The 26481-nt window shown below is 41.3% G+C and overlaps 1 protein-coding gene across 9 annotated transcripts in view; it reads left to right on the forward strand.

Moving 5' to 3' along the window:
* The window catches only part of Ankrd44 (ankyrin repeat domain 44), a 264217-nt gene extending 251593 nt beyond the window's left edge, over positions 1-12624 (forward strand). For 4 of the 9 annotated variants that reach the window (XM_040753614.1, XM_040753615.1, XM_021233476.2 and 1 more), the window contains exons 23-28: positions 811-894; positions 1930-2075; positions 2568-2650; positions 4255-4337; positions 6221-6312; positions 8466-12624. In XM_040753614.1, coding sequence (XP_040609548.1) covers positions 811-894; positions 1930-2075; positions 2568-2650; positions 4255-4337; positions 6221-6312; positions 8466-8713 — 736 coding nt within the window. In that variant the 3' untranslated portion in view covers positions 8714-12624. Of the gene's footprint in view, positions 1-810; positions 895-1929; positions 2076-2567; positions 2651-4254; positions 4338-6220; positions 6313-7044 lie in introns of all 9 variants that reach the window. The other 5 variants (XM_040753617.1, XM_040753619.1, XM_040753616.1 and 2 more) reach the window with 3 other exon arrangements.
* The last annotated feature ends 13857 nt before the right edge of the window (positions 12625-26481 follow it).

Raw genomic sequence — 26481 nt, forward strand, 5'->3', positions numbered from 1 at the left:
TGGACTTCCAGGGAAGCTGGGTCTTTTGACTGGAAAGATACTAGAGGCATGAAACCAAGTCAATAAAGACAGGGTAGATGAGAAAGAATTAAGGGGATTTTTAGGTCTGGAGATATGGCTCAGTGATTAAGAATACTTGCTTGTAGAGAACCCAGGTTTGGTTCCCAGCACCCACATCGTGGCTAATATCCATCCATACCAGTTTCATGGATCCAGTGCCCTCTTCTGGCATCATTGGGCACTAGGAATACATGAGGTGCACATATATGCATGCAGAAAATACACTGATATACATAAAGTAAAAATGGACAAATCTTTTAAAAATTTATGTACATTGGTATTTTGCCTGCATGTATATTTGTGTGAGGGTGTTGTAGCCCCTGGAACTGGAGTTACAGAAGGTTGTGAGCTGCCATCTGGATTCTGGGAATTAAACCTGGGTTCTCTGGAAGAGCAGTCAGTGCTCTTAACCCTTGCGCCATCACTCCAGCACCAAATGGACAAATCTTAAAAGTACTCTTCAGGGTGAATTTATCTGTGAAGGATCTATGTCTTTTCCACTTTGGTGTCTTGATATCAGCTACGTGGGACCTCGTGTGAATGGTGTTCCAGGGGATCTCACAAACACAGAGACCCTTACTGGAAGCAGCAGGAGGTTTCAGTGTATACTACTGCAGCATACCATAAATATTAGCCTTTGATTTCTAAAAATATATCCAGTTGTTAAACATACCGTGCATATAAAGATGAGGTGTGAAAGAGTATATATTTTAATGAGTTTTTTCACAGTAAACTCCATTTCTATTTTAGAATAAATGGTCACGAGAAGTGTGCATCATTGCTGCTGGGGGCCATAGATTCCAGCATCGTCAGTTGTAGGGATGACAAAGGCAGGTGAGTGACGCAGAGGTCTCACACTTTTGGTCTTGAGTCTTGGTTTTTGTTTCCGGTTGCAGAATAGTAAGCCATTTGCTTTTATTTTTATAGACACTTAGTTTTGGTAGTGCTAAGAATTGAATACAGGGCCTTAGAGGAGCTTAGACTGAGATACAACCCCAGCCCATAGTGCTTAGAGACAGAGTCTTGCTGTGTAGCTCAGGCTGGCCTTGAACTAGCTATGAAGCTCAGGCTATCCTCAAACTCATAATCTTCCTGACTTCACCCTGCTGAATGCTAGAATCCAGACATGGATGATGCCTGGCCAAAGGAAAAAAATTAATTGAGAAAGCAATGTATATTATGTTTTTATATCCTAGAGATGTTTCCATTTCAAACTATAAAGATTTACCTTGCTTTTTAAAGATGCATGTTATTTTGTTAAATGAATACACAGTATGTTGCTTAGCCTGACTTCTTTAGAAGAATATTCATATTGCTTTCACTATTCTGCTATTTCTAAGAAGTAGCATGGTGAATACTCATGTGTGAGTCTGTTTATAAGGCTGAATATATGGGAAATGGGATCCTAGGAAGTGCAGTTACTTTATTAAGGCTAATGTTTTTTCCATTCTGATGAATAATGTTAAGCTGCCCTTCCCAATAACTCCATGATCTGCATTAGATAATGTAGGCTTTTAAGGTTTTTAGTTAACCAACCAATTACCTATAAATTATCCCTTAATGTTAAAAGTATCTGTCTCATAGATGAGTAGGAACTCACTAGAAGTCAAGATTAAAATGTCAGAATGGTGCTGATATTTTCTTATCTGAGTCACTGCATGAACCCCCCCACCCCCAAAATCTAAGGGGCACCGTACATATAGATGGAAACTTCAGTGGCCATCTTGAGTGCTTCTAAGAAAGGATTTGGCCATCATTTCTGCTGACCAAGAAGCTTTAAGTCTTTAGAAAACACGCTACATTTCTCTTGATAGTCACTGCAGACAAAGTTTTAAAGACAACAAATGTGTGTATGATTGAAACCTTCAGGACAACCCTCCATGCGGCAGCCTTCGGTGACCATACGGAGTGCTTGAAGTTGCTTCTGAGGCACGACGCTCAAGTGGACGCTGTTGACCATTCAGGGAAAACAGCACTGATGGTGGCTGCTGAGAACGGGCAGGCGGGTGCTGTGGGTAGGTACTTCAGCTGTGGACTCCGCCCTTAGGTCTGTCCAAAACTTGAACTGAGGTCAGGTAGAGATGCCAGCACTATTCTAGCATGGGCATCTGAGAGGCGTCGAAGTCACCTATGGGCTCAGTCAGCTTCAGCTCTTAGTAACTGTGTCATTGGAAGACTATAGCCAAGTATGAGAACCCTCGAGTGGAATTTCTCAACATTTAGAAACGGAAACATTTAAACAGAGTCATCTTGACTGGAAATAGTGACACTGTGCTTGGATTCAGCCCAAAAGTCTGAGGAGTGGTGGGATGGTGAAACTCTGAGGACAGCTGGAACTGTGCCCACCCAGCTTCCGTTCGAATGGAAGGAATACGGCAGCAGACTGTTCCTTCTTTACAAACATTGACTATGAGTGTGGGCTGTACTAATGTGAGTGTTGTTTTGTAGCCACACTGAAACGCGCGTCTGGCATCCGACCTAAGTGACTCTCTTGGTTTTGTCTATAGATATTTTGGTGAACAATGCCCAGGCTGACCTGACTGTGAAGGACAAGGACTTGAATACTCCCTTGCACCTGGCTATCAGTAAAGTATGTAACGGCTTTAAAACACTGCTGCTTACTGTTGTGATCACAGAATAATGCCACAAGATTCCTGTCCTCCCCCCAAACCTACATAGCGTGGCTTTTAATTAAATGACCGTTTCCCAGGATGCTGTCACTGTCCGTGAAAATGGAGTGAGAAAAGGAAGGGGCAGGATTCTGGGTTGATGGATATGAATGATGAGGACATGTTTCATACGTTTGCTGCTTGCCACCCCGCCATATTCCACCTGTCTCCATTATACCCCTTGTATATGGTCCCTGGCTGTAGCATCACATTTTGGAACCACACAACAGGTTGAGACACTAGTTATGTGGCTTGTAAACGCTAAACAGTCTCCATTGAGTTCTGTTTGAAGGCAGTGTCATACTACTGCAAAGCAATATCCTTGTACATTGTCACTGTTTTCTCATGCATACATCAATGCAAAATATTTGGTAGATTTTTTTCTTTCATCAAAGATACATACAAATGCCTGTATGTGTGTGATTTTTACAAACTGCACTATATTATGTGGGCAGCTGACTCCAATGGCATCAGAAGGCTCAGCCATTGCTCTCATTGGTTATATTTTTGTATTCATTATCTGGAAAGAACATGGAAACAACCAACAGAAGTGCTCAGGGCCTAGAAGTTATGTCAAAGCTCAGTGTGTTAGTGATGGGTACTACTGTGCTTTTCAGACATCTTTACATAAAGGAATCACTTGAGAATGTCATTAAAACACAGTCTGGCCAAGCATGGTGGTGCATGCCTCTAACCCCAGCACTCTAGAGGCTGTGGTGGGAGGATCAGAGCTTACATAGTGAGACCCTGTCAAAAAAAGTATGCTCTTTATTAGGTCTAAGTTGGCTGGATATTTTCTTTTCCTTTTTTGTGACAGACAGAATTTTACTGTCTCTGTGTCCCAGGGAGAGTCAACATTTCTAACTCACAGATGATACTGATGATGGTGGTCTATGCACTTAATTAACAAAGATGTAGTAATCCATGACCCTAGGCCTAATAATTGATATTTTATCAAGCATCTACTGTTAAAAGGTCCAGAAATAACTGTATTTTGGGTTGAGGGAAAAAATGCACATACTCCAGAAACAGGGCCTCTTCGGATTATCAAACAGAAATGAAGATAAGTGACACATTCTTGGGTGTCATGGGAACTCCAGGAGATGGATCACTGCAGTGGTAATTGAAGTTTTGGAGTAGGAGGATCCTGATGTATGTTTAAAAAGCAGTGCTGCAGAATTTAAAGGATGTTGCTAATGCTGCTGTCTCCATCACTCACTGACTTAGCTACACTAGCATCTGCCTCAACTCTCTGGACATTAATTTTAAAATTATCTTGGAAATATTAATATTAAATATGAATATTTTAAGTCAGTAACATGGTAAACAAGTCCTAATAGGCCCCATGTAGAAGCTTAAGAGTATCTTGGGCCCATTTACTTTTTAGAAAAGGAATTACTCAGGAAATAGTCTTGAATGTTTTCAAGCTGAGGAAGCTGGTATTCAATTGAAAGTATAATCAAGTAAGCGTTCAGGAACTCTCCTGTATCCCTGCCTCATGATTCTTGCTCTTTTTCTTTATTAGGGCCATGAAAAATGTGCCTTGTTAATACTTGACAAGATACAAGATGAGAGCCTCATTAATGCGAAGAACAGTGCCCTGCAGACGTGAGTGTGACAAGTGTAGCTTCAGGAACTCAGAGTCATAGGATTTTGTTTTTATTTATTCTTTGGGAGCTTCTTCCCTGTCAATGGAATATGGTCATTTCCACCACCATTTTCCTCCTCCAACTCACCTGGATCCCTTAGCATGTTACCTTCCCACCTGCATGTCTCCCCACCCCCCCACTTAACCCATTAAGTCCGGTTAGTGGGATGGATGTAGACCATCCAATGCAGCATGGAAAACCTACCAGGGGCTACATCTGCCAAAAAGAATGACTCTCTCCCTGCAACCCCAATTATCCACCGCAAAATAGATCCTCAGTAAGGGCTGGGGCCTAGAGATCATCTGTCCCATCTATGCTGGGATTTTGCCTGGATTGATCTTGCCCAAATCTTATACAGAAAAGCACAGCCACTTGACTTCATGAGTTCATGAAGGACTGTGTTGTGTCCAAAAGACAGCATGCCCCAGCTCTGCTCCCCATCCTCTGGCTTTTCCATTTGCACTGTCTTCTCTAAGATATTCCCTGGGCCTTGGCCAGTGGGGGAGGAGTGATGAAGACATCTCATTTGGGGCAGGGCCAGAGTCATAGGATTTCTCCAACACACATTAAGAGCCTGCCTCATACTAGTCTAGCTCTGAGAAGTAGAGCAGTGAGCGGTGCCGGCTTCATCTTCACGAAATTTATGTACGCACATCTGAAATGTTGACTAGAGATACATGATCGTAGCTAGAGCCCTTATTTTGATACAGCTCTTAGGACCTGTAAGTTCTTTGTTCTCCTACCAGCATTCTGCGCTTCATTATAAATTTAGTGAGCTTTTAGAAAAATCTTCTGGGCTTATGAACTGACATATTTGGAGAAACTGTTTGTATTATGTATTAGCATTATGTAGTCTGACTGGAAAACATCAGGTTTATAAATCAGGTTCCCAGAATACATTTGAACAGTTTCTAAGCTATTTGTCGTAATTATATTTTAATATAATTCAATGTAACCCCCAGTGTGAAGGATATAGAAGCTGCTTCATTTTCCATTTTGGGAAATTACTTATGCATTTGTTTTAAAAGCAAAGAATACTAGTGTTTCTTAAATTTAAGATTGTCAAAGGGTATAGCACAATATACTGAGGGTGACATTCTTTTACAAGGTACTGTAACCCAATGAGACATCTGTGAACATTAAATAATAAAAAGATTTGAGAATATATGTTAATACCACTCATCCCAATGACCTGTGCAAAACAGGGACTTAAATTAGCCAGTAGAGAGCCTTCTACAGAACACAGGAGCTTGAATCACCTGGCTTTCTCTGGACTATCATCTGGACTAAGTCCAAGATGTAGACTTTTTATACCATTTGCAGAGAGATCTGGGCCAAACACATAAGAATATCTGCATCAATAATACCTGGGAAAGACATGGTCATCATTGCTTTTTTTCAAAAGCAAAAACAACCATGTACTATTTGTAGATTCTTAAGTACCACTTCCTTTTAGTGACATAAGTTAACCAAAATGCCACATTTTTCACTGTTAATTAGTTTCCCTTTATGTCAAATACCCAAGAGAATCATAAAGAAAAGGCTTGTTTTGGCTCACAGTCTTGCATGTCCCAGTCTAAGATTGGTCGGCCCCTTTACTTAGCACAAAGCAGCGTATCTTGATGGGGAACACATCACTATTCACTCACAGGACAAAGAGAAAGTGGGGAGGGCTGGCATCCTATCATGCCATGCTCCGAGGACCTGAAAGTTCCCACGGGGCCCCACTCTTACAGGATCCACCATCTCCCACCTCCAACAAGCCTTTAGCACACAGCCTTCAGAAGGTCCCAGCTCTACCACTCGCATGTGTCTGGACTGACGCTCAGCGTTGCCTTTCAGACCCCTCCATATCGCAGCACGCCATGGCTTGAAGGTGGTAGTTGAGGAGTTGCTGGCCAAAGGAGCCTGTGTGCTTGCTGTGGATGAAAACGGTAAGTAGGAAGTAACAGTTGCTGCAGGCTGTGTTGGTTGGAGGGAGAGGACAAAGAGAAAGTTAGGAGCTGCTTAAGAGCCAGTAAGCAGTTTCTTCCCCTTGGAAGTGTCTTATGTGTAAGAAATCAAACCCAGGTAATTTGTCCTGTCTGTCTTTCTGTACAGTGCATTGTCGACCTGTAGCCCACCATTGCTGTCCATGTTGCATGTAACATCATAGCATATTTCATAAAAAAATTCCAGGCATCCCAAAAGCCTTTCAGCTTAGCCTTGGGAATTCAGACAGCATACACTAAGGAATGAGAGACAAACATGTCATTAGTGGACACTCCAGGGCTTAGCGGAAACAGATCTTTGCATTTTGGTTCATTCCTATATCAAATGCTTTTGTAAAGTACAAATCAGGACTCACATTTCTCATACAGAAAGTTAGGGAACATGAATGAAATGTTTTTACTAAGGTCTAAGCCAGAAGTTTCTCCAGTCCCCTATGACTTGCCTTCCCTAAATGATCTTGTTCTTGTCAAAAGCTTTCCACTCTGCTTGCTGCATTACAAAAACTAAGGAATACCAGAATCCTAATAGACTACCATTGTGTGTACAATGCCTCTTAACCTTGGGAAGCAAAAGAGGAACTTCTGGATATTTATGAATTAAGTGATGTTTGCAATGTCACATCTAAGTAAAGTATCTGGATATATTAATGCTACTCCATTAACTGCTTATTACAGGTATTGGAATTAGCAGCTCATGCCTGTTTCCCAGAAGTAAGCAGCCACGCTGACAACTTAGTTGATGCTTTAGTTTTGTTTCCGCAGCCCCGTGTGTATCCGAGCATGTACCCCGCTCTCCCCAACCTGGCTCATCTAGGAAATACAGAGTTCTTTTAACCCATCTCCTTAGTTTTCCCAGCTAACTTTCCTCATCTTTATCAGCCCTACATACCTTAAGCTTAGCATGAAGAAGCCCACTGCTTTTCTCCAAAATGAGATACTAGGTGTCTCTTAGGTGTCTTCAGGCTGTGTCTCTGGGTACAGAAGCTCTGTGTCACTGGAGCCTGCCTTTCTCAGAGTTTAGCTGTGCCCAATGGCTGAGAACATTTGGAGAGCACTTTGTACCACACTGCAGTAGGAATTCCTTCACTCATCACTACCGTTCCAGGAATGGAATGTTAAGACACCCGACCTTTTCATTTGTTTTCACTCTGCAAAGACGAATAATCCCTTCGGGGCTGAGAGCGCAGAGGGCCCTCATGTCCAGTGACAGGAAACAACAACTGGCTTTTACCAGAACGGTTCCTCTGATGGACTGAGCAAGCTCGCTGCTCATTGTGGAAGGGGATCTTGGGCGGAGAGAGTAAAAGGGGGATAAAGACAGCAAGTGCATCGGAAGAGCCATGCACTCCTTAAGTCATGGCTCGAGCCCAAGTTTTCTAGTGAGTTTCTGGAGCCTCAAGTCTGATGATAGAGTCATACCACCTAATTATGGTCAACAGTGATTTGTCCTACATTCCTGATAGTTCAGATTTGTGACTTTAGTTGTCCAGGTGACTTTTTATTTTTTTAAAGGTCTATTACAATTCTCTTAAATGGTCATGGAAGTATTCATTAGTGGCCTCTTCAAATGGTTTCAGTTTTTTAGAATAGTAAACTGATGTCTATATAAGGTGACATCAGTCATCGTTCTTACCCTTTCTGTTCGACACTCACTTGTCATGGAAAGTGACTACTCTCAAAATGACAGTCCTCCTCTGCCAAGTCTGCGGCTCATGGTGTGCATTTGCTGTCGGTGGGAACTCCTCCTTGAATATCCCCTTGCTAGTTTTTGTGGCTTGTGTCCCTAGTCTCCCTTCCTCGCCACACATTTCTGTTCTCTAGATGAACGCTGGAGTCTGCTACCCGGGGATAAAACTGTGCTTTCTGTAGACCTGTGCGCCAAGACCCAAACCAGACTCTCCATGAAATGTCGCATCCTCCCCGTCCCACTCCAGTCTCACCCCAGCATGACTTGTGAGAAGTAACTCCTCTTACCTAGCATGAATTCTAACTCAACATGCATCTCCTCTAACGAGGTTGTAGGAGATGTACTGTAGATTGCTGTGCAGCCCTGGACCTCCACGACTAACCACTGCCTTGTCTGCATTTACGCCCAGGTCATACCCCGGCCCTGGCTTGTGCTCCTAACAAAGACGTGGCTGACTGCCTGGCCCTCATTCTGGCTACCATGATGCCTTTTTCTCCTTCCAGTACAATGGCGGCTGTCAACTTGGTTTGTTTTAGAAAAGACAGTTTGAGCAGGACGACCCTCTCCAATCTGGGGAGCAGGGTTAGTCTGTGCAGTAACAATGTGGGCTCTGAGGATGGGTACAATGAAAATGATTCTGATTCAGAAACATTCTAACGTTGGACTGTGGAGAAATTTCCTCAGATACCTGTGTTGTAGGAAGGGATGGAAGCTCAATTTCCATAATTATGCCGTATTCAAGTATTTGAGGCCAAGCTCCCGAAAGCCAGTAGAAAGGAATCAGCAATCTAACCAGAAGAGAGAACTAGGCTGTAGGCTGGAGCACATGCAGATAGGCCTGGGTTTTGTTTTTGTTTCATGTTTTCTTTAGGTCCAAGGTACTTCTATGAAAGTCTACCTCACATTTTAAGTAAGGAAAATTTCTAAGTGTTTAATGCTTTGTCTTTAGGGACAATGCAACAGAGTCAAATGTTCAGTCTAAAGATTTCCTTTTTTACATACTCACCAGTGAGTTCCGTGAGGTCTGTCAAGTGACATTCATGTCCCCTGGGAGGAGAGGAAGAGTGGACAGGAAATGCCTGCACCTTCTTCCTACTCTGTTGTCAACTTCCTCATTAGAAGCCAAAGGTCAAAGTTCATCTTCAGACTACTGCCTGTAATCATCTCTTTATGGGAGTCCACCTGACCCCTCACCCTCATAGGAAGCGTGTAAAGACCCACAACTTCTTCCCAGGATCCTGGTGAAAGTTGCCAGATGTGAATGTGAACATTGACCACGCTTTCTTGTTAAACACAAACAAAATAGAACCCAGGGCTCTCCTTAAGAAGTCTGTGAGTGATTTTTCAATGGAGTAATGGATCCCAAATTTATTCAATAACGTTTTCAGGTGAAATTATATTGTGCCAAAACTTGAAACAATATGCAAGTCAAACAGGAAATTACCGTTTCAGTGAGTTTGCTCTTAAATGAAAATACTAACTTTTGTAAGGGTATCAGGGCTGACACTGTCCTTCAGTGGTAGAATAGCAAGAATAGTAAAATAGCTGCTCTGTCAAGGTCATGACTCAAGAGTGGCAGTGCACCTGTAAAAGGGAACCAAGAAAATGAACGAGAAAAGCAGAAATGGTTGGTGTGGCCCGTGTAAACCAATCGCCAGTTGTTTGGTAATGAAATCAGCATTGTGAATACTGTGTCTGCTCCCTCTGCCAAAGCTTCCAGGTCAAATGGACCCCGCTCTTCACCTGGAACAGCTGTACAAAAAGAAGAATGAGACTTTGAGAATTGTGCACATATACATGTACATGTGTGCATATTTATATATGTACTTCATCAACCAGCTACCCATGAGGACCAAAATGCTTCTGCCTAAAATGGGAGTTCTTGAACTTTCTCCTTTCTAAATCCAAGTGAGAACTGTAGTAGCTTTTCTATGGGGTTAAAATGTAATCATTTTTGCATACCAGTCTTTACTGTATTTTATATTTTTAATGACACAGATTTCTAGTGACATTTGTAACTGATGATGTGTTGACCACAGGTTTTGGTTTTGTTTTCAATCTAGAGAATATGTCTGTATACTTTGTTGTAAATGTGTTTATATTTATTTGAAGTGAAACAAATGCTGAGGAAATATCCACTGTTTAAGCTCCCTCCCTCCTCCCTCCTCCCTCCCTCTTCCCTCCCTCCCTCCCTCCCTCCTTCCCTCTCTTTCTCTCTTTCTCTTGTTGCTATGTATCTGACTTAGAATAGTCAAATAAGTGGGAAAATACCCCTGACTCTGGGCTAGCCAATAGCCCTGGGGTTAAGCTCAGCATTTCCCACTACTACCAGCTGACCCTCAGGTTTGTTCATTGCTTGGTCCCATTCTGTAGCCAATCAGAACCCTTCTGTGAGATGAAAATTGATGTAGCAGATCATATACACAAAGGTAGCCCAAGGAAAGACCCAAGGCTACTGAAACTGCACCAAACACGTCACATGGTCCTGACACTCAGTGGGAAATAATGCCAAGTGTGGGCACTCTGCCAAGGATAGGAATTAAAAATAAACACACAGACACAAGCCCAAGTGCTATGTTCCACTTGCTGAAGATTCAGAAAAGAAATAGGCAGCAGTAGGGCACAGCTTTTCAGTGTTTTGCAGTAGGTTCTATCTTCTCCCTTGAATATTCTATTTTAAAGTATTTTGAGAGTTTTAAAACAGCGCTCTATCACATCTGGATGAGACTCAGACAACATATGCTATTGTTTTAATCAAGCTTGGAGATTTTACCCTTAGTCTTTTAATATCCTGGATTTAATTAAAATTCGTGTTGGTTCTTCACAAATGAAAACTTGTTCAGAGGTTTTATAAAACTGATATTGATTTCATCAAACAAATCTTACACCAGCAACATTTTTTCTACATTCTTGGTGTGAAGGTGTGATGTACCCCTCCATCTGTTCTTTTTGTTTAGGGCAGGTGCATTCTTAACAAGTAGATAGACTGCTAATGAGCAGCAATGACCTTATCTTTAGGGAAGCCTGCAGATTAAGGGAGCTCTCGTGTTGCAGACGCATGATATACTGTGCTGTCTTTTTCTAGAAGTGAGTGGAAGCCTTGCTGGGTTGGCATTTAAAGCAGAAGATGAAATGCCTGCATTGGTAGTGATGCAGCAGAGAGCCAGGGATCACTTCAGCAAAGCAGTGTCCTGGCTGGAGCTGTGCTGGCCTCGCCTGATCCTTTCTGATAGAGGAAGGACAATAGAACGCAATGAAATCAAGCTTACAACGAGCCATTCTTCTGAGTTAGTCTTTCCTCTGTCTGTCTGACTGACTGACTGACTGTCTGTCTGTCTGTATTCTTTAGACTTTGTTTCCTCCCCTGCCCAATAAGACCAATTTCTTCTAAAAAAGCATCACTTTCTGAGGGGAAAATGTTTTTAGTGGAGTCTGAGTTGCTCCGTGCTTTTACGTAAACGTATGGTTTTTAGATTGCATGTAAACCACAGCCACAAGAACCATGTTCGCACTTACCTATCCACTGGTGTCTGCCTATCTCTGCTAAATTCATTACTATCTTCAAATTGCCTAAAGTCCTAGTAAATACTAGCTCAGGGGATTTCTATTCATCGCTACTAAAAGGGCAACATCGTATGTTTCAGTACTTTGGGCAGTAAGCAGCCACCTGGCTTACTGTACTGTTGCATTAGCACAAGAACACCGGATGGATTTGCTGCACTAGTTAAGCTCATGCTACTGAGCAGCCTTGGTTTGCGCATCCACCACACTAGTTGAGGAACTCATCCCTTTGTGGTCTTGTAACATGACGTCAGAGTGCCTTTTATATTTGTATATCCTGGAAATGTTGTGTGAAATGTTTTGTATTTTTTTTTCATTTGAGTGTTATAATTGAGCAATATAATCCTAGTGAGTGTTCCTTTCTTTGAATGTACAAAGTATCTCCTTTCCTATTTCTTCCCTTCTCTGGTTTCAGATAAAAATGCTTAAGTTTTCTATAGGAATGATGTTTGGTTTTGCAGTGCTAAAATGCTTTCTTCTTGCAGAACTATAAAACATAGGTCAGTATTATAGGGGAACAGCGTTTTAAGATAGTGACAATCTGAGCGTGTGTGTAAAATGTAATTCTGCGTGTTTCCTATGCAGTGATCTGAAGATTCAATGCAAATATTTTTTGTTCAGTAGTTTTGTCTACAGACTACGCTTTAGCATGTGCAATATATCCTTGCAAAGCACGATGATACACATCTTGTGCCAGTGTTATATTTTGTATAACGTATTTGTAACATCATAAACTATTATGTGATGATTTCAGTGGGATTTTGTCTGTACTTTTAAAATGTAAATTGGAGTTGAATGACTCTGATAGGTGTCATGAGTATAAAAATGAGGAAAATGGCTTTCAGTTCAGTTCAGTTGAACCAGTCTGAGTCTCCCCAAGCACAGTTTCATACTTTGCAACTACTGAATGCTCTGATAATGGAATGAAGTACTTACCTGTAATATACTATGGACATGCATTCAGATGGTTATTTTTACAAATAAAAACGGTACAAATATTGTTGCAATTTGTGTTTTCTTTCATTTTTCAGATACGTGCTTTTTCAAATTATGCCAATTTAAATCTTTGCCCCCAACTCCAAATCAAATTAATTCTGAAAATTATCAAGAGAACAGCCTTCAGATTTGTTATTTATGTTTGCATTATCATGCCTAGGGAAAAGATTCAAACCTATATGTTATGTTCTTCATATTTATGCCTCCAACATTTTTCAAAAAGAAATTCAGCTGAACTATAACAAAAGTCACGTGATAAGTCCGAAGCAGAAAAGTCACGCAATTATGGGGACCATCAAATTTGACACAGTAGGAATGACTGAAGCTGAAGTTGCTGGAAACTTCCTTGTGGTGAGAGAGAAGTGTAATGAGTCGCCACATCTATCAAACAGGAGGAAATCATGTAGGGCCTCACACTTGTGAGACCCTCTGTCTACACTGCTGTCACTATTACCATGTGTGGCTTGATGGAAGTAAAGGACTCTGCCAATGCCCTGTCCTGAAAGGTAGAGTGTAATTTGTTTCTCCAGCTGCCTTACGTTTCTCCCCTGGATTATTAGCTTCGAGGGCAGTCCCTGGAAAAGCTGAGGAACAACCCTAATGCTGATGTCTCCAGCTACTGAGAAAGATCTGGGGTGTTTGGCTTGCCCATGTTCCTCAAATCATAGTGTCACAGAATAGACCATCTCAGTTCTTAAAGACCAGTCCTGTCACCAACTTTTTCATGAAGAAGGTAGATTTCAGAGACATTCTACAGCCTGCTCAGGTTTGCAGAGCTAATGATATGACCACATGTCTTATGCCTCTAGATACTTTCTTCTGTGCCATTCTGTCATAGAGTGTTTGCTTTTTCTAACAGAGATGTTCCAGAAAGGTGTTTTCTTTTTAATTTAAATTAGAAACAAGCTTCTTTTACATGTCAATCCCAATTCCCTCTCCCTCTCCTCCTCCCCTGCCCCTAACTGACCCCCTATCCCATCCCCTTTCACTCCCCAGGGAGGGTGAGTTTTTTCCATGGGGGAATCTTCAAAGTCTGTCATATCACTTGGAACAGGGCCTAGGCCCTCCCCCGTGTGTCTAGGCTGAGAGAGTATCCCTCTATGTGGACTGGGCTCCCAAAGTCTATTCGTGTACAAGGGATAAATACTGATCCGCTACCAGAGGCCCCATAAGGAACAATCCTATGCTGGTTTCCCAGCTATCAGTCTGGGGTCCATAAGAAACCCCTTGTTCAGATCAGCTGTTTCTGTGGGTTTCTTCAGCCTGGTCTTGACCCCTTTGCTCATCACTCCTCCCTCTCTGCAACTGGATTCCAGAGTTCAGCTCAGTGTTTAGCTATGGATTGTCTGCCTCTTCTTTCATTGGCTACTGGATGAAGGCTCTAGGATTTTAAGGTAGTCATCAATGTCATTATCGGGGAAGGGCATTTAAGGAAGCTTCTCAACTGTTGCTTAGATTGTTAGTTGGGGTCAACCTTGTAAACCTCTGTTTTGGAAAGTTTTGTATTCAACCATGCATTATTTTTATTGAACTATTCAAATCTGGGTTTTCCTTAAGGACTGTAAATCATGAACCATATCATAAGTGAATGTTTGCTGTCCACTGAGAGAAAACTGAGTATATTAGTTATATGTAGCTGTGTAATAAATGCCCTCAAACTCAGTGGCTTAACAATAAATATTTATTCTCCTAGTTTCCATGAATCTGTCATGGTTTTCTGGGTCTTCTACTACAGAGTTTCTCATATAATCCAAGGTTGACTCATTTCTAAGCTACACATATGGTTGTTGTCAAGATTCTTCATAGCTTGTTGAATGAAGGTCTTGCAGGTGGCAGCCATCACTGGGAGCCCCTCATCAACATTCCATCACAGTGCCCTCAGAAGGTGTGGCACTGTCCTCAAATGCCTTTCCAGGAATGGCTGTGGTGGGAATTGTTTACTTGACTTCATAAATTCCTTTAAAAAATAATAGCGATCCCTAATTTTGTTTTTGCCCCCATACTGCAAATGATAGTGGCCTCTCCTGCAGTATATCCACTGATGTCCCTCTTTGTCTTCAAATTGCTTATCAAATGATCCTTCTCTGATTCCATTCAGTGGGGTTAGAGCCTCACATATCCATCCTTTGCTTAATGTGTCACAGAATTAGCTTAGAAGACTCACGAGCGTTCAGCTTGGAAGACTATTAACTCAGCGTAAAGCCTTGTAGGTAAATGTACTCTATGCATCGTCTCTTTAGCACATTTCATTATGAAGGCACATTGGCTGTGAAGTAAATGGCTATGTCATCCATTCATTCTCAACCTCCCAGGAAATAGTTGGAAGTGTGTGAGTATTTGTGGTTGACTCAGTGGCTGGTGATGGAAGAGTTGGAATAGCTACTAACAGCATCCACTCTATGCAGGCTCAGAGACACCAAATGTGCCACCCAATTCAGTAAGCAGCTGTTTCACACCCCACCCACAATGCCAATGGTCCCTTCCTCATCTGCTCATCCGATTACTCTCCTCTTGTTTCTCAATCATTCCTTCATCAACTTATTGCCTGTCCAACCAGTCATATTTCTTTGTCTCCACAAGGAATCATATAAACAGGCTCTGCTATGTGTCCCATCATAAGGAGAGTTTATATTAGAGGGTAATCTAAGCCCATGTACCCTGTTTCCTTCTCTCCAGGAGGGACCACATACAGGTGAGTGAACAAGAGGATAGCATCATGAATTAAGGGTTAGTATTTAATTCCTATATTAGTAAGTACACTCATATATGCACACATGCAGCATATTCCTTAAGCAAGGGTTATTATATCTACTTTTCAGATAGGGAAATTTTTGCTTACATAGATGGGAAATGTGGCCCAGTGTCATATAGTTAGGTCTGGAAAGACAGCACCATGGGCTGTACACACTGGTGGATACAGTCTCTATCTTTAAGTGACAATTGAAGTCTACTTGAATTCAGCAAGGAAGTTATAGTTTACAAAAGTAAAACTATGTCATTATTTAAAGGACAAAAGGTATACCTGGGTTTACATTCACTTGATACAGTGTTACCAGTGGACTTATTCCAGAAGGCATTTCCAGATCTTGGTATCTTGTTCAAAAAAATGAAGTTCACACAATTCAAAGTAGCAAGGGATTTTATTCAGAAAGAAAGTACAAGTACAAAATAGATGCATTTTAAGCAAACAGAGGGCTATGAGTGATTTACTCAAGAGCTCTGGGTTACTGTTTGTGGCTTGCCTTGCATGGGCCCAACAGGGAGGGAAGTTGGTCACGAAGTTGCAAGGCATGGGTGATTTCATTGACAGGCTTTTATAAGCCTTTGATTCCTGGACATCTTTCCCATGATGCATTTTAATTTTACATGCACCCATAGGCATAATACAGTAAATAAGAAAATTTCCTCTAAAAGGTCATTCAAAAGGACCAATTTGCCTTTCTGTGCATGCGCAGTTCAGGCTGGTTTAGCCTATTCTCCATAGTTACAGGATATGGTTAGGATGTGTTTGCAGAAAAACCACATTGTTTAGAGTAAGGCCTATGTGCAGCTTGATGCAGATTGGGGATCTCAGGTTGCTGAATGCTTTGTTAGGGTATATGTATAGTTCAAGCCAAGTGGGGTTCTGTATTACTGAGTTAGCCTTGTGCTGGCTGCCCCTGAGGTACATGTGAATTTGAGAGGCTTCGATTACTCCTAGTTCTTATTTTTTATTTTCTTTCCTTCTTTTTAAAAGACAGATTCTCACTATGTAGCCCAGGCTGCTTGGCCTTACCCTCTCCATCCTCCTGCCTCAGCCTCCTGAGCTCTGAGATTGCAGGTCATGCTACCATGTCAGGCATAATTGCCAGTCAGTCTTGTTTGGTTTCCTAAGAAAGATACGTACTGAACTTCAGTGCTTATCTATTTTATGATTCTTTTTTAATTTTTAAAGATTTATTTATTATGTATATGGTGTTCTGTCTTCATATTTGCCTGTGTTCTTAAGCACAAGAAGTTGCCGACTATGGAACTGTCAGGCAGGAGAGATTGTCATGGAAGGAGTTCAGGTTTATCTATGCAACAGTAACTACTTCAAGAAGGTCGTTTTAGATAGGACAGGGGCTCTTCCCTGGGTTTGACAACACAGAATCATTAGGGTCTTATGCAAGAGTAGTGCAGACAGTCATCCACAAATAGCGGGCTGAGGAGAGAAAAAGATGGGAGGAAGAAGAAAGAAGTTATTAGAAAAGGATGTGGATATGGAGGAACATTTTAAAATAGGAAATAGAGCATACTGATGGTAATGGGGAGACCTACGTGGGAGGAGGGGTAGGGAAGGAAGGAGTTTTGGAAGGGACAGGAGGCTTGGTTTCAGAACACTTGAGATTTAGAGCATGAATTTTAAATAGTCATCCTTACGAACCTTTCCGCAGATACTGGGGTGCAGGCTCATAATAACTTGAAAGTGGAGTTTGACCAGGGATAGAGCTTTGCTGGGTGAGCATGGCTGCAGGAAGGGCAGTGGAAGTAGCATGACCGTGAAGGCCATGAATCCGACACCAGGTCAGGAGACATGCTAAAATGTGAGGGGGGCGACGCAGTGTTTTCAGAGGTGGTCCAATCAGTGGGTTGAAGGCTCAGAGATGGGAGCTTCATTGAGTAACAACATGGATTTGGTGAGCTGGCTTCGGGTTCTCAGGGGGAAAAGTTCACAAGTTCTACAGTTCTGATAATGGACAAAACCCAGGATACCAACTGTGGGAGTGGGTGGTTGAGGGTGATTGAAGAAAACACATTGGATGGGGAGAGCTAAATCCTGGAGGACTCAACAGAGCTGACAATGGGGCCTGGTTTGTGCTTGCTACATAATCATGAGAACCTGAGTTTGGATCCCCAGCAGCCACACAGAAGGCAGGTGTGGTAGTATACATCTGTAGCCCTAGAGCTGGGTGGATGGAGGCAGGAGGATTTCCCCAGAGCTCTCTGGCTAGCCAGTCTAGTCAGTTGGTGAGCTCTGGTCTCTGAGCTCAGGGAGAGACCCTTTCTCAAAAAATAATGTAGAGACCTGTACAAGAAGATATCTGATATTGACCTCTGGCTTCTAAATGCGCGCGCGCACACACACACACACACACACATATATGTGTGTGTGTGTGTGTATATATATAAAACAACACATGTAGACACAAAAAAAATTAAGTATTAAAAATATTTTTTTAATCCCAGAGAGTGACAATATAACAAATGGCTCAAGAGCTACTTATCACAAAATCTGAACAAAATTGAAGAGAAAATCAGGCTACACTAAAATTCAGTACTGTTCAGGTATTTTACCATCAGTAGACACACTCAACTCTGATTTATTGTCAGACTGAAGTCTGGTTTTAGGATTAACCTGAAGCTTTTAAAAGAAAAGGGGTCATATTTCTGGTTTTCTTTTTCTTTTCTTCTTCTTTTTTTTAGAATAGCCCTTGACTATGACACAATGACAGGTTTTACGATCATATGGTTTAAATGTGTTTTTCCGGCTCCTCAGAAACCATGACAGATGGCTGGGAGCTGTACAATGAACAAAAGGAGTGTGTGGATCTGACAAACATCTTAGAGATAATAATGAAAGATTGAGTCCTTCCCAGTGGGTCCTCCACGGAGAACAAAAGACTAAAATCACTGGATTTCACTGTTGTTCTTTAAGTGAAAAGTAGACATGCCTTAAAATAGTAAATTTTCCTTTAAAAATTAACTTCTACCTGAAGAAATGGTTAATGTGGATTCTGATTCCTTTGGCATTTCTTTTTTCAAAAATTACTTTGTTTGTAAATGCCATGGTTTTATTTTATATCTTAGGTCTGCAATTTATTCCTGACTATTGTATTTTGATCTAAAATCTGTAAAGATTCTGTTATAGGACCATTACCTATTAATTCGCCAATTTTTCTGCTGAACTTCATTCACAAGAAGCTACTCCTTAGCATGTAAAATTTGGGCACACTGATTTTTGGCATCAGTGTTAAAACTGCTGATAAAAAGCCCAGCTGGTGCCATCTGGGAGCTTGCTTTGTGATGTCACAGCTGACACTAGAAATTAGATTGAGAAAACCAATTAATTTCTCATAATGTGTTTCAGATATTGAAAAAGAAAAGCCTTTGAAGAGTGCTAACAATAGCTCCTGGAGATAAGAGCATCTTTCCTAGTGTGTATTAATGATCTACCCTCATCTTCCATGCTGCCAGCCTCACGGTGAATGTGCAGTGCAGGGGACATGCTCGCTAAGATGTCACTTGTGATTAGAACTGATGCCACAATGAAAAACCACCTTATTAAACTGCTTGGGCTGCTTTCCAGTCACAGTGAGTAAGAAACATGCCCTGGACTCCCATGATGTGCCATGCACCTTACTGAATGCTCTAGATACATACAGGAGCTGTAGGAGAGGGAGACACCATTATTGTCCCCATGAAGACACAGCTGACTGGTGACAGATTTGACTTTAACATAGTCAAGTGGATCCCAGAATCCTATAATCTTGGCTTCTGCTATATATGGAAGAAAAAATTCTTCATCTCCTCCCTCTTTTTTTAGAATTAACACTATGGTATGACTTTGCTTCTGTGACAGTATAATGATGCTAGAGTTTGGATCAGGAATGTCTCCCAAAAGCTGTTGTATTAAAGGCTTTGCCACATCCTGTGGCACTAGTAGGAGGTGGTAGAACCCCTAGGGGGTGGGGCATAGTGAGTATTCATTGAGGGAATGTCCTTAAAGGAGACAGTGGGGGCCTAAGCCTTTACCATTTCTCTTTTTCATCCTGGCCATGAGTGAGCAACTTTGTCTGCCACATGTGTCCATCATGATGTGACACCTACCCAAAGCACAGTGACCAACCTATCTTGGACAGAAATCTCTAAAATGGGGAGCCAAAAGATAGATAGATAGATAGATAGATATAGATAGAAAGATAGATAGATATAGATATTGCTTTATAAGTTGATCATCTCAATTGTTGCAATAATGGAAAGCTGACACACAATGGTCTACAATAAAGAGTTTGGTAACTATGACCCATGAGCCCATACTAGCAGCTACCGGAAAAGAATAGCAGTGTTGGGGCCAGCAAAATGGCTCCGTACCAGGACTTGGCCACCTGATGACCTGACTTCAGTCCCTGGAATACACATGGTGGAAGGAGAAAACCAACTTACAAAAGTTGTCCTCTGACCTCCACATATATGCCAAGGCACATGGGTGCATAAATAAATCTACAAAATTAAAAGAATAGCAGCTTTGTTAAATATATGATTAACATGTCATAAAATTGACCCCTTTAGAGTATGCAATTCACTGCTCTTTAGTAATTTTTGAAAGTTACATAACCATCACTACTAATTTCAGAAAGTTTTTGTTATCTTTAGTGTCTCTCTTCTCATTCTCTGGTACCCACTAGTTACTTCTCTCTGTCTCTCTGAATTTGCCTATTCTGGGTATTCATATAAATGAAATAATAGGGTGCGTGACTTTATGTGATTGATTCTTTCATACTTTAGCATGTGTCAGTACTTGATTCCTTCTTAAGGCTAAACATTATTCAGTTGTGAAGCCACACCTAACCCTTTGCCACCCCATTCTTCAATTAGTAGACTTGACCTGCTTCGGTTTTTGTGTTATGAATAATGCTGGGAGATTTTTGTGTGGATGTATGCTTCGGTTTTCCTTAGAGGTTTTTGTGGCTATATTACAAAAGACACTAACTTGTACCTTCTGTCTCTACTATGAAGATATCACAGGTTTCAGAGTAAGTTTAGAAGTTTCTAGGCTGCATAGGAACATAGCGTCTATCTTTAAACTGTAGCTCATGACGAACTACCATATTCTCTCTACCTGAATACTGGCTTCCACAGAGAATCTCACATACAGGTTCCTCTCTACCCCAAACCATGCTGTGTTCCCTAAGCACCTCTGGGCTACTCCTCATGGATGCTTACAGTAGTGGCATGGGCTGGCCTGAACAGGATGAACCTGAGTGGCAGGAGAACTCACTCTACAAGTGAGTTCAGGTCCTTGGAGTTAAGAATTCCAGCATCTTGAATGTCAAAGTTGTTCAAAGAGAGGTGTAACAGAGGTTCTTTCCCGCCATCCTGGTCCTGCTGCTGCTGCCTTGCCCCAAATGAACCCTCAGATATTTATATTCATTATAAAGCTGTTGACCAATGACTAGAAGTTCTTATTGACTTGCTCTGCCTTAATTATTAACCCATGTCTATCAATCTATGTCTTACCATGAGGCTGTGACTTATCTTACCAGAGAAGGGTCCACATGGCTTTTCAGCAGAGAAGAGAGTGATTTCCTGTTTGTCCCTGCTTATATCCTGATTCTGCCCAGCTACATCACTTCCTATCTGTCTGTATAGACCTCTATGGTTAGCTAATGGCAAGTTTCTGGCCAGTTGCATCACTTCCTGTTTGGCCAATCAGCCAATCGCTGTTTTATTCATTAACCAATAAGAGAAACATATATACAAAAGGACATTCCCCCATCAGGGAGGGGCATTGGGGGTAACTGAGAACATCCTTGTTGGCCCATAGTCTTTTTGCCCAGTGGGAAAGGTTATAACTAGAGTGTTGTCTTCTGCAATGGGGCCTAGGTGTGCTATTATACTGCTAGCCCCAGTAAATTCTCCTGGCATATACAACTTCAAAATTAATACTTCAGAAAGTATGCTAAATATGTTTGTAGCCTTTTTGTTATTTTTGTAAAAAAAATAAGAGAAAAATTTAATACAATCTAGTATATTCCTACTATGAAAAACAGACAACTGTTAAATATAATAAATGTGGTTAAGAAGTATTAAGGATGGCTTTAGAAAGTAAGTTTCAGTAGCATATTTGTGGTTACAAACTTAAAATTTAAAAAAATTCAGAAATGGGGAGGGGGAATTATTTTCTTCAGTAGTACAGCCACTGTTAAGTTGCCCGTGTTCTAATAAATATCTCCTTCAGACCCACAACCATAATTAAACTCATGTATCACAAAATAGATAAACAAAAAGAACATGAAAATAGGAAGAGAGCTTAGTAGGAAGAAGAAATGGTTCAATAAGAGTGGGAGGGTCTTAGAGTGAGTAATGAGCAAAAATGACCAAAACATATTACATATATTCTGAAATTGTTGGAGAATAATACATTTGCAAAATTATAAAATAAGATAAAAGAATGATAAATTAAAATCCATATGTATTTATAGATATTTGCTTGCCAGGTTATCATAGACAGATATGATGGAATTCATAGTGTTTAAGGAGGAAGGTTAAAAGATGTGAAGTTGTAGTTAAATAGGAAAATGATATAATGTTAAGTGAGAATATAAAATGTACCATATGAATTTGTTTTCTATCACAAAATAAGTAAAAAAATTGAATATAACAGAGTAACTAAAATATTTGTTTAACCAAGTGACAGAATTGTGGGCAAAGTTTGCTGTGGAAATTTGGTGTTGATTATTTTTCCAATGAAGTTTTTAAAAGAAAATAGATTGGGATGCATGACTAGGAATTAAGAAGTGAATTAGTCATTCTTCCTACTGGGAAAATAGTCAGTGCTCTGTAGTCAAAGACAAATGAAGAACACTTGGAGATGCTCCAGTAAAAGCCACAGGGATACTAAGCATTGAAGAACATAACCTTTTATGAAAAATAAGATGAACTGAACTTAAAAAGCTTAAGGAATTCTTAAAATATAAAAGATAGATGATTGAATAGCAGCTTCTCCTATCCTGTATTTCATAATGCTTAGACTAGATCTTTTTGTCAACAGAACAATTATCAATAATCCACAGTGCTAATGCCACAGAGTAGGCATATGGAGATGCCTAGGAAACATCATGGAGACTTTTAAAATGAAATGATCGTGTTGTTCTGGGATTGGGTTAGAGACTTGTCAGATGTCAATCAATATGTCCTCTCAAGTGCTGTGTACACAGTCATCCTCATCATTTTGTCATTCTACAAAGTACATTTCCTCTGTTACAAATAACTGTTATCCCTACCATATTTGTCATCACCAAATTTACCCTGTGTCACCAAGCTGTAAACCAAACCACCCACACTTCTTAGTTTCCTTTTAAGACCAGTTCCTGCTGGGCAGTGGTTGGCATACTCCTTTAATCCCAGTACTTGGGAGGCAGAGGCAGAGAGGCAGAGAGGCAGAGAGGCAGAGAGAGAGGCAGAGAGAGAGGCAGAGAGGCAGAGAGGCAGAGAGGCAGAGAGGCAGAGAGGCAGAGAGGCAGAGAGGCAGAGAGGCAGAGAGGCAGAGAGGCAGAGAGGCAGAGAGGCAGAGAGAGAGGCAGAGAGGCAGAGGCAGAGGCAGAGAGGCAGAGAGGCAGAGAGGCAGAGAGGCAGAGAGGCAGAGAGGCAGAGAGGCAGAGGCAGGTGGATCTCTGTGAGCTCGAAGTCAGCCTGGACTACAGAGAGAGCTCCAAGATAGGAGTCAAAGCTACTGAGAAACCCTGTCTCCAAAAACAAACCCACCAAAAACCAGTTCCTGCGATCCATGCTAGATGTCTTTGAACTCATTACCTAATCTCCTGATCTTCCAACCCATCACAACTTTTCTATAGCACTTAGCGCATCCTGCTGCTTGGGAGCTTGCTTGTTTTGATCCTTTTTCCAAGTTGCTGCCCCGAACTATGTCTTTTAAAATTGAAGTTCTTCAATCTGAGAAGGCATCAACCACCTCCCATCTTCATTTTCTATCACGTGTGCCCCTCGTCCCCTTAACCTATGGCATTACGGAAGGACTGAAGACCTCCTTGTTCAGCTATTCTTGCCTTTCTAAGTGTCCATCTTGCATGCTGGTACTGCCCCCGCCACTTTATGGTACCTGAGCTGTTTTTCAGATGTAGCTCAAAAGTCACCACTTCCTGAGCATTTACTCAAAAGTAAGGGTATCTTCACTTAGGTGTTCAGACTGCCTTGCACCTCACACCAGCAGTTTTGATTGTATCATTTGCGAATGAATGATTCTGTGAGTGACAGGATGACATATTTGACGTCTCCCTTTGCATACCCCTGAACATACTGAAGGGCAGTTTCAATTGGTCTAATGCTTTCTGGGTCAGAAAAATGAAGAGTTCTATAAAACCAGAAAGGGTAAGGAAAAAGACAAGGACACAGTGAAGGCTGCTAAACCCATCGACAAATGCAGAGCGAAGAGAGTGCGAGTGTTGCCACCAAGGCTAGGAAAGGCTTGAGAGGATTAGCACAGGAAGGCCCATGGGAAATTCAAGTCTCTTAGTACAATCAATTAAATTGAGATCCTTCTCATAGTCTTTGAAGAACACAAATATCGGGATATAATTTTAGTTACCATTTGAAAATTATATCCTTTTCCACATGAAACTCAGTGGTACAAAGCGTTAGGTTTAGCTTAGGATTAAAGTGTTTCTTGATTCCTTTTTCGTGCTGTGCACACTTTGCCAATATGACTGTAGTTTTAGACTCAAAAGTCTGTATAGTATAAGCTTTCTTCCCAAGGTATCACTATTGGGAGGTTCTTTGAACCTTTGAAAGACCATGGTTTACGGGAGGACCTTGGGCCATTAAGCATAAGATCTCAATGATTGTGGGACTCTAGGCAGTCATCTTTCTGTCTCCCAGTTAATGATATTAGCAGTTTACTTTGCTTGTTTTACATGTCCTCCCCTGTCCCCCCACTAACCTCTTATTCCATCCCCTTTTTGCTCCCCCGGAGGGGTGAGGCTTTCCATGAGGGATCTTCAAATTCTGTCATATCATTTGGAACAGGGCCTAGGCCCTCCCCCATGTATCTGGGCTGAGAGAGTATCCCTCTATGTGGAATGGGCTCCCAAAGTCCATTATTTTGCTAGGGATAAATACCTATCTACTACCAGATGCCCCATAGATTGCCAAGGCCTCCTCACTGACACCCATGTCCAGGGGTTCTGGATCAGTCCTATGCTGGTTTCCCAGCTATCAGTCTAAGGTCCATGAGCTCCCCCTTGTGCAGGTCAGCTGTTTCTGTGGCTTTCACCATCCTGGTCTTGACCCCTTTGCTCATTGCTCTTCCCTCTCTGAAACTGGGATTCCATGAGTTCAGTTCAGTGTTTAGTTATGGGTGTCTGCTTCTGCTTCCATCAGCTACTGGATAAGGGCTCTAGGATGGCCTATAAGGTAGTCATCAATCTCATTATCAGGGAAGGGCATTTAAGGTAGCCTATCCACTATTGCCTAGATTGTTAGTTGGTGTCATCCTTATAGATCTCTGGAAATTTCCCTAGTGCCAGATTTCTCTTTAAACCTATAATGGCTCCCTCTGTTATGGTATCTCTTATCTTGCTCTCCTCTATTCTTCCCCTGACTCAACCTTCCTGCTCCCCCATGTCCTCCTTTCTCCTCCTCTTCTCCCCTTCTCTTTCTCCTAGCTCCCTTTCCCCTTTCCCCCATGCTCCCAATTTGCTCATGAGGTCTTGTCCCTTTCGCTTTTTCTGGGGTACCATGTACGTCTCTCTTAGGATCCTACTTGTTTCCTAGCTTCTCTGGTGATGTGGATTGTAGGCTGGTAAACTTTGCTCTACATCTAAAATCCATATATGAGTGAGTATATACCATGTTTGTCTTTTTGTGACTGGGTTACCTCACTCAGGATGGTTTCTTCTAGTGCTATCCATTTGCCTGCAAATTTCAAGATTCCATTGCTTTTTTCTGCTGAGTAGTACTCCATTGTGTAAAAGTACCATATTTTCTCTATCCACTCTTCAGTTGAGGGACATCTAGGTTGCTTCCAGGTTCTGGCTATTACAAATAATGCTGCTATGAACATAGTTAAACAAATGTCCTTGTTGTATGAATGTGTATCTTTTAGGTATATGCCTAAGAGTGGATCCATTGATCTTGTGGTAGACTGATTCCCATTTTCCTGAGGAATCTCCATACTGATTTCTAAAGTGGCTGTACAAGTTGACACTCCCACCAGCAGTGGAGGAGTGTTTCCCTTTCTCCACATCCTCTCCAGCATGAACTGTCATTGGTGTTTTTGATTTTAGCCATTCTGACAGGAGTAAGATGGTATTTCAGAGTTGTTTTGATTTGCCTTTCCCTAATGGCTAAGGATGTTGAGCACTTTATTAAGTGTCTATCAATCATTTTAGCCTCCTCTATTGAGAATTCTCTATGTAATTCTGTATCTCACTTTTTAACTGGATTATTTGGTGTTTTGAAGACTAGCTTCTTGAGTTCTTTGTAAATTTTGGAAATCAGCCCTCTGTCAGATGTAGGGTTGGTGAATATCTTTTCCCAGTCTTTGGGCTGCCGTTTGTCTTATTGACTGTGTCCTTTGCCTTACCTAAGCTTCTCAGTTTCAGGAGGTCCCATTTATTAATTGTCGATCTCAGTGTCTGTGCTACTGGTGTTATGTTCAGGAAGCGGTCTCCTGTACCAATTCGTTGAAGAGTATCTCCCACTTTCTCTTCTAAGAGGTTCAGTGTAACTGGATTTATGTTGAGGTCTTTGATCCATTTAAATTTAAGTTTTTTGCATGGTGATAGATATGAATCTATCTGCAGTCTTCTACATGCCAGCATCCAGTTATGCCAGCACCATTTGTTGAAGATGCTTTATTTTTTCATTGTATAATTTTGGCTTCTTTGTCAAAAATCAGGTATTCGTAGGTGTGTGAGTTAATATTAGTGTTTTCAGTTAGATTCCATTGTTCTACCAGTCTGTTTTTGTTCCAATACCAAGATGTTTTCAGGAATATAGCTCTGTAATAGTGCTTGAAGTCAGGGATGGTGATGCCTCCGAAAGGTCCTTTCTTGTACAGGGTTGTTTTAGTTATCCTGGGTCTTTTGTTTTTTCATATAAAGTTGATTATT

This window comes from Mesocricetus auratus, unplaced genomic scaffold, assembly GCF_017639785.1.
Source record: "Mesocricetus auratus isolate SY011 unplaced genomic scaffold, BCM_Maur_2.0 Super-Scaffold_100010, whole genome shotgun sequence".
Classification (NCBI taxonomy): Eukaryota; Metazoa; Chordata; class Mammalia; order Rodentia; family Cricetidae; genus Mesocricetus; species Mesocricetus auratus.